At 47.5% G+C, this 12,346-nt stretch overlaps 1 protein-coding gene across 26 annotated transcripts in view; it reads right to left on the bottom strand.

Moving 5' to 3' along the window:
- Positions 1-12,346, bottom strand: part of celf2 (cugbp, Elav-like family member 2) — a 154,131-nt gene that overhangs the window by 74,840 nt on the left and 66,945 nt on the right. Inside the window, exon 1 of one of the 26 annotated variants that reach the window (XM_020042809.2) lies at positions 10,224-10,561. The exons of the other annotated variants lie outside the window; for them this stretch is intronic. Coding sequence (XP_019898368.1) covers positions 10,224-10,297 — 74 coding nt within the window. The 5' untranslated portion in view covers positions 10,298-10,561. Of the gene's footprint in view, positions 1-10,223; positions 10,562-12,346 lie in introns of those variants that run through there. 26 annotated transcript variants of the gene reach the window in all.

The raw sequence follows: 12,346 nt of genomic DNA, 5'->3' as shown, positions 1-12,346 counted from the left end.
GAGCAGGAGGAGTCAGTCGCAGCGATCGTAGAAGCTCATTGATTTTACAATACGAAGTGATGAAGCGGACCGGACTAGACACTTTCCCCCAACCGACGTACTCGTTACAGGGAACAAGGCTCCGATACATAACATGGTTGAACCCACAGGGAAGGTTCCCTCCCCCGCCCCGAGCCACCCACCCAGCGGGTATTCCAGGGCCTGCGTTTTAGTATGGATGTAGGCCGGTGTGCTAAAAGCAGAATCTCTTTCCCTTGGGGCCTCGGTCTCAACTCCTTTCATCCCTCCATTTGCTCTGTGACAGCTGCCATCCTGTCAGGACTATGGCAGTGTGCATCTCTCACATGGTCCTGCCCTGCCCATTCTGCCATGCCCACTGGAATCCACTACTAAGGCATCTACTGAGCAGAATACATATTAGTCAGTAGGAACACAGACAGGGTCCCCCCACAGACAGGGTCCCACCACAGACAGGATCCCACCACAGACAGGGTCCCCCCACAGACAGGGTCCCACCACAGACAGGGTCTGGAACACCGTTACTGACATTCCTCAGGACACTTTCACAATCCAGGAAAATGAAGACGAGAGAGCAGTCTCTTTCTGCGTCAGCCTGTCTGTGTCCTGCAGATGAATAAGATGAAGGGAGTAAAGGAGTGCTTCTCTTTCTGGACAGTCACGCGCTGAAGTATCCTGAGTCGTTGGGGATGTTTTGTGGATTCTTAAGTCCCTCGGCCAAGTACCTGATTGTGGTTTAATCTGGATTGACGCGTCCTGGGTACTCATTATTTCCACTGTTCCTGGAAACCCTGCTGCATCAGGCGCACGCCACAGAGAGATGGCAGTCGTTGTTTATGCACCCAATCGGAAAATGTAATTGCCTGAACTTTAGAGAAGCGTCGGCAGCCTCGGCACAGCAAGAGGACGTACCCTGGAGAGCCATCAAACCAGTGTTTTACAGCAGGAGCGTGCGCACACACGTACACACACTCACACTCACTCACTCACTCACTCACACTCACTCACTCATTCACACACACACACACTCACACACTCTCACACACTCATAACCAGCATAATGGTCCCCAACTCGCCATCAGCAAACACTAACAGTAATAACTGCTCTACCATTTAAAGGGGGAGGGGGGGTGCGATGGAGGTAAAACAGGGGAGCAAGCAAGGACAGATGGAAAAGTGGATCCATAATATGAAGAGAGAGAGAGCGAAAGAGAGAGAGAGATGGAAAAAGAGAGAGAGAGATACTACTTCCATTTGTCATCGCCAGTGAGCCCAAGCTTGCCAGCGCAATAGATGGTGAAACCAGGCCTACAACCAGACTGCAACTGCAACCTAGGAAACACAGAAGACTGACTGTCACCGCTGTGGATTAGATCATTACATAATCTAAACACAACACTGACTGAAAAGGGATTATGGAGCGTTGTCCTTTCAGCCACCAGCTCTGCATCAGCGTCTGCGGTTCCTCTGTGGAGGCAGTCTATCACAACCTGCCCGGACTAATGAAGCAACGGAAGGAACAGAGCAATTTGACTCGACTGGAGGGAGAGGGAGGCCGCGAGGACGCACGCACGCGCGCACAACGACATCTCTCAGAGGGCAGATAACATGCACCAGATGTTTGCGTTTCATCTGACAGACTGCTTTCCTTCTTTTTCACTCACCCTTTTTCTCTCTCCCACACCATTTCCCTTCCTCCCTCTTCCTTTCATTCTCTCTTCCCCTTTCACTTGCCTTTCTCGCTCTCTCTTTACTTCCTCCGTGAGGATTGCACTGGGCAATGAGGAATCAATGGCTCAAAAGATCGCTCATGTCTCAGCGTCGCTGTGGGAAATTACAGTGTTCCTTTCTGAGCCGTGCTGTTTCTCTCACTTGCTTTTCCCTTCTCCTTCTGTCTCTCCATATTTCTGTCTGTCTATCTTTCCATCTGTCTTTCTCTCTCCGTCCCTTTCTGCCTCTCTCTTTTCAGACGGCTCTCTGCTGGCTGGAGATAGAAGCAGACAGCAGCTTCAGAATGCAGGAGACATATTTACTCCTGTGCGGTGACCCTCTGTGTCTTGGTAAAACACATCAGTAAATATGCCCCTTTGCCTATTGACTGAAGGGCACTTATACATGTAGACTCACAAACAAACACAAGAGCTTACATGCCCACACACACACACACACAAAACACACACATAACACACACACGCCACTGATAAATGCTGAAATCCATACAGTGCTACTCAGCACTGCACAATTCAGACACGCTCGCATCATGGTCACACAGATGGAACAGGATTGAAAGAGAAGAGGAAGAGGGTTCCATGGCTCTTTATCTGTCCCTCCCTCCTCACTCTCTCTCTCTCTCTCTCTCTCCTTCCCATTTACTCCTCTGTTCATCTTAACATGGATAACGCACAAATTCCCAGAGGAAGGAATGGATTTGCTGATGGTCGGAAATCCACATTTACCGTTTCCCTCCCATATCAGCCTATATGCCCCTCCTTCTCTTCAACCCCCTAGGAAGAGCTGATTACAGCTCCCACCTTGCTCCAGAATCAGCCAGGCCCCGTCAGTGGCTGGTTAATACACATGCACTGAGTGTGCTTCTACTCTGTAGGGTTTTACTGTAGCATCAACAAGCACGTTGCAAACACAACTTCTCCTGAACTAGCAGCAGGATGAGAGAAAATATACAAGGAGCATTCAGGCTCACAGGGAGGGAATGGATGGATGACAGCTAAAGCTAGGAATGGAGGACAGAAATGTGGAGACAGATGAGGTATAGGATAGAGGGATGAAACGAAAGAGGGAAAAATAGATGGATCAGCTACTGACGCTGTGTGTGTGTGTGTGTGTGTGTGTGTGTGTGTGTAAAATGGGATAAGTCCTCTAGGGATTAGATCAGTGTTATGACTGCACACACCCCCAGGACACAGAAGAGAAGCATAAACACATCACCTCACATTTATTATATTCCTGTGTCTCCATCAGCATCCCTCCCTTCCTGTCTCCATCAGCATCCCTCCCTTCCTGTCTCCATCAGCATCCCTCCATTCATGTGTCTCCATCAGCATCCCTCCCTTCCTGTCTCCATCAGCATCCCTCCCTTCCTGTGTCTCCATCAGCATCCCTCCCGTCCTGTCTCCATCAGCATCCCTCCCTTCCTGTCTCCATCAGCATCCCTCCCTTCCTGTGTCTCCATCAGCATCCCTCCCGTCCTGTCTCCATCAGCATCCCTCCCTTCCTGTCTCCATCAGCATCCCTCCCTTTCTGTCTCCATCAGCATCCCTCCCTTCCTGTCTCCATCAGCATCCCTCCCTTCCTGTTTTTTCCACTCTCTTTCTTCCCGTCGTTCGTTCATACCGTCTCTCTCCTAGTTCGCTGGTTGACTCTCTAACTGCATCAAAGTAACCTGGGGCACTGCACTACATCACAGTTCTCAATAAAGCCGTCAAGCCCCCCCTCCCCTCTCTTTTACCCCTCCACAACACAATAACACTAGTCGGTAGCGCTCCACAACACACACATCTATCACCACAGCAACAGAAACACACACATCCATCACGCCCATAGACGTTCCTGCTGGCACTGGGCCAAATGCACGGGCCTCTATTGCAGCAACTTCATAGGAGGAATTGGTTTAGCGAAACGTGGATGAAATGAAATGGGGGGGGGGGGGTAGAGCGTACAGTTCCGTGGGAGTTGGAATCTATAGGTGCCCTTCTGTTGGGAAGACAAACAGAGAGAGAGAGATAGAGAGCACCTCTCCATGTTAATGCATTTCGCTCCGCTGCTCTTTTTCTGGTCAAATAAAGGTTGCAGCGTTCTGACACGCTATTCATGTTTTCCCCCTGAATCAGGATGCATTCCCAGTCAAGGAGTCAAGGTTAGCCCTGACAGCTTTCTACCCAGCAGTGTCTGTTTATCATACAAAACAGAGAGTAGGTGTCAGAGACGGAGAGAGAGAGACATAAAGGATATACTAGGGATGGAAATATTTGTGACAGTGCAATACGCAGATACCACATCATCCCCCCATATTTAGTTACCACAGCATCCCTCCATATATAGTAACCACATCATCCCTCCATATATTGTTACCACATCCTCCCTCCATATATAGTAACCACATCCTCCCTCCATATATAGTAACCACATCCTCCCTCCATATATAGTAACCACATCATCCCTCCATATATTGTTACCACAGCATCCCTCCATATATAGTTACCACAGCATCTCTCCATATACAGTTACCACAGCATCCCTCCATATATAGTTACCACATCATCCCTGCATATATAATTACCAGAGCAACTATCCATATATCACATAATCCCTCCATATATTGTTACCACATCCTCCCTCCATATACAGTTACCACAGCATCCTTCCATATATAGTTACCACATCATCCCTGCATATATAATTACCAGAGCATCTATCCATATATCACATCATCCCTCCATATATAGTTACCACATTGTCCTTCCAAATACAGTTACCACATCATCCTTCCATATACAGTTACCACAGCGTCCCTCCATATACTCTATAGTTACCACAGCATCCCTCCATATAGTTACAAAATCATCCACATAGGCATTTACAGTATAATTTGGTTCCCCTATACCTAAGCTTGGTTTCCTTTCCCCGTGAATGGTTAAGGTTATGATTGACATTATAATGTTGAAGGTTATGATTGAGGTAATAATGGGCAATGTTATGATTAAGATAATAATAGTGAAGGTTATAATTAAGATAACAATGAAGGTTATGATTAACATAATAATGGTGAAGGTTATGATTAAGACAATAATGAAGGTTATGATTAACATAATAATGGTGAAGGTTATGATCAAGAAAACAATGGTGAAGGTTATGATTAAGATAATAATGAAGGTTATAATTACAATAATAATCCTGAGGGTTATGATTAAAATAATAATGAAGGTTATGACTGAGGTAATAACAAAGGTTATGATTGAGGTAATAACGGTCAAGGGTATGATTGACCACTGTTTCCAGGAGCGCGTCTTGTTGTGGGTGGTGTCGACCAGGGGCATGCTAGTCATGTAACCTAGGCTTGAGGTCACAGATGAAGTCAATTTCCACTAGCTATACTTGTTATGACAACACACTGATTCACATTGGAATTTGACATATTAAGGACAAACGTTAATTTATTTATTTTTTACAGATTCCAGGGAATTTCCAGGGATCTGGACAACTGTCTCTTATTAACTCATTATCTGGTGATCTTTTTGACCCATGGTCATTAGTGGAAAGTACTATTCACATAATGTACAGTGGCCACAAATATACACATGTCACACATCACACTGCTGATGAATGCTGTATTCAATACAGTGCTACTCAGCACTGCACAATTCAGACACGCTTGCCTCATGGTCACACAAACGGAACAGGAGAAGAGAAGGAGGGCAAGATTTAGAAAGGAAGGGAGGGAGACAGAGAGAGAGGCTTCGGGAGGGAGACAGGGAGAGAGAAGAAGAAAAGAGTCAGGAAGACAGACTCGGGGAGAGGGAGGGAGGCTGTGAAGATAGAGGTAAAGCTGTCCGAGGGGAAAGTAGAAGAGGAGGGATACCGGGCACAAGGCCACGGGGACGTGAGGTAAGCTCCTCCCTCTGGCAAAGCACATGTGTAAAGCCCTACCATTGGAATCGCTGAGGACTGGACGTATCCAGAGACACACGGAGAGAGGAAAGAAGGGAAGGAAAACAACGCTGACCTCTGTAAAGGATCCAGGCGTTTTCTCAGAGTCACCGCTGACCAGGAAAGGGATGCGTACAACATGTAGAATGAGTGGGTGGTTGTTCGGTATTCAGAGTGTGTGTGTGTGTGTGTGTGTGTGTGTGTGTGTGTGAGACAGAGCTCCAATCATTGTCTCAAGGCCATGTGATGAAATACTATTCACGGGAAATAAAAAGCTCTCACACAAAACAGACAGCGACGTTCAAACGTGTGCATCGATCGGAGTGTGGGCGTACTTGTGTACAGAATGTGCGTACTTGGTTACGACTGAACGAGATATAGGCCAAGCTAATATACCAACGCACATCAGAATCCCATGCATTGGAGCTTCTCCCCAGAGGCAGAAGAACTCAAATCAGATATTCTATGTGAAATGAGGATGAGGAGAATGGAGGCAAAGGGAGAGAGTAAAACCCGAGAGGAGGGAGGGGGGTTAGAGAACGTGAGGTGTCTGTCTGTCTTTTAAATCCCATTCCAGAGAGGTATGAATAATGAGCCAGTCATTAGTGCTTCATTTCCCTGTGTCTCTCTCTCTCTCACACCAGCCAAATTAGCTTGCTAATTAATCCAACCCAGATTAGGACACAAAGGGCTGGGCCAAGACAGCTCTAACTCACACGTGCAGCAACACACACACACACACACCTGAGATCCCCAGCAGTGATACATCACATCCCCCACACGGCAGTGTCAGCCACTGACAACCGCTCCTGAGCCCCACAAGCGCCACGACATTCATCATTATGACACAGCCACACACACGCGCACGCAAACACACACACACACACACACACACAAGCACTGTAACATTTTCATCACATGTTGGGATTAACCGCCAGTGTGCAGTACCTGAAGACATAACGCTATAAACCCCCTTCCCCCCCACACACACACACACACATGCACTGCACATACTGAGTCAGGTTAAATAAAGGTGAACAAAATAAAGGTTAACAAAACGACTGCAGGACATTGACCTACAACGGCACTGACTACATACGCTAACAGTGTCCTGTCTGTGTGTAACAGAACTGAAGGCCACTACAGATGTGTGTGTGAACTAGCTAGCACACAGAATGGAGAGGAAGAGAAGATCAACTCTTCCATCTCCAAAGCTGATAAACCTCAAGTCAAATTAAAAGCTGCAGCCTAGAACAGGGTGGTACAAAGCCACTGACTGGCTGGCTGGCTGGCTGGCACTGGCACTGACACTGACTGGCTGGCTGACTGGCACTGACTGGCTGAGACCAAGAATCAACCATTCCTCTTTCCTCACTCTGTTCTTGCCATCTCTCTACCACATTCAGCCTCATTGCATTGAATCCTCCCTCTCAATCTCGTTCACTTTGGCTGTTCTTCACTCACTTTCCTTCCCTCCATCACTAGCCCTACCTCTCTTTGTTTCTCTCTCTTTTCCTGTCCTCTTGACTCCTATCTTTCAATCCCCACCCCCACCCCCCCCCACCCCCCTCCACTTCCCGGAAACTCTTCTTCTGACACAGACTTGTCATTGTGAGGACATGTTCTCTGTCAGCTGTTGGACTCATCATGTGTGTGTGTGTGTGTGTGTGTGTGTGTGGGTGCGTGTGCGTGCTGTATGAAGGGGGGGGGGCATGGTCAACGCCTAACCACGGGAGATGACAGACGGGTGTCTGTAGACAAATACACCCATTCACTCCTTCACTGAAGGAATAGAGGAACAAAGAGGTGGAACATCTGTCTCTGGGGAGGAGGAAGAGGAGGAAGAGGACTGCGGCCACAGGGGGACTAATGAACGGACTACTGGACAGGACAATTGGTATGAGCTAAGCTATTCCACACTGCAGAGTACCAACAGTCCAAGAGCTTCACCTATCCTGAGAACCACTGGTCTGGCAGGACGCGACAGCTTTAAGCAACCTGGTGGAACATACCCGGTTCGGTCACATATCTGCGATAAGGATGAAAGGAGAGGAGACCGTGATGGTGTACAGCAGAACCTCCCAGCTCAACAGTCCGACGAGTCAGTACCGACAAGTTCCACTCCAGAGTACCAGATGGGATATTGCTAACAAAGTCAGTCTGGGGTGAGGGGTCAAACATTTCCCAGAGAGCCTGTTTTTAACAGGACCACCGCCTCTGCGTTAGGACTAAAGGCTCTATTTTGGTACCACACACTTTCCGGAAACCCCTATATCTTTCCACAGTGACAGATGTGAAAGTTAACTGGAGTTAATGGGACGACATACAATGTATAAGATACATTCATTTGATTTTTAATCTACATTCAATCACTAGTCATCATCTTGAGTTCTGCACTGGGAGACAGCCAAACTGTAATGCACTCCACAATACTCACGGGGGAGTTGACATTTCCGTGCCATCGGAGGAAAAAAAAGAAAAGTTATAGCACAACAGTTTGAGAAGAAAAAAAGAACATAACATCCCATTCAGGGATGCTAATCTTAAATCCTGTCTTAAATCCCGTTATATAAACGGCTCATGTCACAATCGGGAGCCAGGCAAAAAAAAACGTCAATAGTGTGTTGGTGTGAATAGCAACTCACGTCATTATGTTCTTATGTTCCACTATGTTCCACTATGAGCAATGTAGCGTCTTCTTGCGGTCACCCGTAGGTACACCGGAAAACCCACCAGTTACACGGCATTTATGGTAAAGGGGGGGGGGGGCATGCCTCTCTCTCCCTCCTCCCGATCTCTCAGTGTTTTAGAAAGTGATACAGTGTTTGGCAACAGTGCCCAGCTGCAGATGCAGGCAGTCTGATAGCACAGACCAGTAAATGTCACGCAGGAGGGAAAACACCCTTTAAAAATAGGCAGAGGCCTTCTGGGCTGTAACGTGGAGGGGGGGGGGGGGTGGCAGGGGGTGTAAAAGATAGGGAGTGGTTCAAGAAGGAGACAGAAGGGAAGAGGGATTGGGGAGCAGAGAAACAAGGAGAGAGAAAAGGTGTCACTTAACATCCCCCTACCACCCACGATTGTGTGAGTGTGTGTGTGGTTGTGCATGAAGGCATAGAGCCAGAGAGTGATAAATTAGAGGGCTATGTGATCACACCAATCTGTGCATCACGCCTGGACTGCACAAGTGAATGAGGATCGAAACAGTTCAATGACTGTTGGGATCAGCAGGATCAGAAGATCTTCAGACTCTGGAATGAGAGGTTGCACACCCACCCACACACACAAAGAGGGGCAATTTGGAAAGGCCTGTTTAAACGTGTAGCCACATAATGAGAAGTCATGAGATAGCAATACAGCAAATGGTCGGGGGGTCAGCGGGGGATACATTCTCACCACTACAACATGGGCCATCAACAGCTAACCACTCTAAGCCGAGGGGACATAAATGGGACAGGCTCCGGGAGCGCGAGTCTGGGCGCTCATAATAACAGACCGCGATCATTATGTCAGCTTGAAAACCTCCCTTTGTCCCCGTTCTTGGAATTCTGTATATAAGTGAATTACGGGTCTTGTTGCCGTGTAATCTGATTTCTGACTATTAAAGCAGAACTTGTGCAGCAGAACCCAAATCGAATCTGAGCACGCTGGGAGTTGTTAGTCACTCCGCAATCCGATAGTTTTAATAACCGCGTGTTTTCAATTCTAAAAATGACTTGAAGCATAATGGTTGTGTTTGCATTTCGACTTTTCAATGATATTTTTCTCTATGCATGCAAACTATACGGTCACTATTTCCTTTCATTTAGATGTAGAACCCACTTGCCCATAATAGCCTAAATGAAGTATTCAAATACCGCAAATAAATAGGTGCAGAGCGACATGACAATAAAGCACGAGACACCGTGCGAGTTATCTCTACTGTAGCATGTGACAAACACAAAGGCACGCACACTCACACACACCGCTGCATTTGGGTTTGACAGGGAACTGGGAGCACCCGGTGCCTCAACATGCGCACTCACCCTGCCCAAGCAATCCTACCCGAGCGAGACCCTGTAAAATGTTAATGGACGACTGGCGCAAATATCACCTTAGAAGTTCCACTCCGTTATTCTATGCAGTGCATTCGATATCAGGAGACACGAGACGGGCTTCTTGAACTACATTTTAAAGACAGCTAATAAAGGAGCGTTTAAAAGACACCGCTTATTTATCAGTATATCATTACCATCGTTATAATAGCATTCATTCATCACTGTCCTGTCGGTCTCTAGGCTGGAATATTATCATGTTTCTGTCGCGCTCGCCGTAGCCTCACTGCCTGCTGGCACTCCTATTTTTATTCCATAATCTCTACATCGATAACAAATGCCTAAAAACACAAACCGCAGCGAATAGCGTAATTCCGACCCAATTCCACTCTCTCTAAAACGACAGGCGCAAACATTTCCAAATAGGACATCCGTTCTTCATACCACAACTAGAACTATCATCGAGAAAGAAGTGTCGGCAAAGGGCAGCAGAACAGCCCAATTACTCACATTTTATCGGCCGGAACCAGCAAGCGGCTCTCCACCATCATATCAGGCAGAAAATCCAGATTGTAGGATGTCATGTTACCCTTACTGTCTGTGTCTGTGTCACTCCAGGTACAGACTGAAGATTCGCCGCTCTCCGTGCTCTCCTATCTGCTCTGCCTGACAAATACACAGCGCGTTCTCTCTTTTCTCCCAGTTCGACAACTGCGCCTGGCTACGGAGACGAAGACGGACAGGTGCAAGCGCCGAGGCCTCCCCAAGGCAGTAGCCACACACTCGGCAGTTGTCACATTCTCTTCTCCTCCAACGTTCGTTTTTCTCCCACCAATACGGTCTAAAAATGTGCTGCGCTCAGGCAACTGTTCGGCTGTGGAATAGCAAGGGAAGAGTTGGGAGGCGTGGCGGCTCCGCGCGCACAGATGCAGTTAATCTTTAATAGATACGGTTATCTGGAGCCTCGCCAGTTATTCCCTTGCATATGGGAAATTAACAGTCCGATATTTTTCTTCATGGTAATTTATTCGTGTTATCATAAGAAAAAACGAATGATAGCCTATACACCTAGATACAATAAACATCAAAAAGGCAATTTAATTGAATTGGAGAGGCTAAACTACATACACTCTATTTTCTGCCTGACAGAACGCCTCGGTTCGGTGACCTATTTTCCGCGGGGCGTTAACAATTCCGTGGTCCTGCTGTATATAATCAATTTATATGATGGAATGTCTGCATCAGATGTTTAGAGAGGATTGGATGGTAGCCCGGCCCATGCACACAAAAAAACGGTTGTTTTCTAGTTATCACTCCACAATTTTGGCCCATACAAACGATCCTTGTTCACTGCCAGTAGCGTTCATAGTGAATTGATTAGCTTTTTTTTATGAAATGGTTTATTGACGAGTAATTTGTATGGATGTGGGTTAAGCAGCCAGGACAGGGAGCCACGTAAGGGGTCTGAATGCAACCTGCTCCAGAGAAAAGAGACTGAAACACTATGGGCTACGTTAACATATTTCTTGGCAGCAGATGAAACACAAACTGGGTCACGAGGAGCAGAATGAGCAGGCAGTTCACATAACCATAACAATCCTAATATCACTAATTTATTCATGAAGCGAGCCTGTTAGTGTTTCCATGTAGAAGGTGTGCCCCAGGGCACCGCTGCAGGGCCGGGTTTGTCCTTTACACATAATGGTCAGTGTACGGCTGGGAGAAAGCTGATCCCACCTTGGTGCTTCAGGACGCTGGGTCCCCGGCTGTACTGCAGCCTTTGTAACACAGCACCTGGTCCCTAACTGCTAGGAAAAAAGGCCATAACTAAGTAAACATGTTGCTGTATAGAATCAGCTATATGTAGGGTAGATAAAGTTGTTCCACATGTTCTTTTTCCGTGACGGAAGGACATCCCCCCCGGGGTCCTTTGGCATATTTGTTTGGTTTCAGCTAAACTAACGCTCACACGTGAGGGGGGGTGCGTAGGAAGGGGGGGGGGCATGTAAATCCACTGGTATCTGGCTCAACCCCGGACGCCTATTTCACTTCACAGCTGAAAGGCAAAACTTGAATATAAGACTAAGATCTAAACCTTCGCCGGCTCCGACGCTCGCCAACTATCATGGACTACAAAGGGAATCCCGGCAGCATACTGCCCGGCAACGGCAGCTCACTAGACAAGCTGAATGTGCTTGGAGGCAAGTAACACCGAACCACACCTGACAGCACCTGATATTCCAGACGACAATGTGCTCTGGCTTTCAGTAGCCCACGCGAGGAGAGACTTTTAAACAGGTTAACATTTGCACGGCCATGGGGACAGGTGACATAAAGGGGCTCAGGACAAGGGCAAATCAGCTGGCCCGTGTCTTCACGGACATATTCCACCTCTGCCTGACTCGCTCCATTATACCAACTGGCATCAAGCAGACCAACATAGCCGCTATGCCCCTGAATGCCAAGGCAACTTGCCTAAATGATACTGTCCAGTAGGACTCATATCGGCTCAGAAAGGCCGGTCGTGGCATTCAAAACGACATCGCCCCAGACACCCTGGTCACAATCCAATTTGCATGCAGCTCCAACAGACTCACACGCGACGCCATCTCTGTGGCGCTCCACCAAGCCCT

The sequence above is a fragment of the Esox lucius genome, chromosome 23 (genome assembly GCF_011004845.1).
Source record: "Esox lucius isolate fEsoLuc1 chromosome 23, fEsoLuc1.pri, whole genome shotgun sequence".
NCBI classification, from domain to species: Eukaryota; Metazoa; Chordata; class Actinopteri; order Esociformes; family Esocidae; genus Esox; species Esox lucius.
Note: the sequence above shows the minus strand (reverse complement) of the source record. Positions and strands in the feature narration are given on the sequence as shown.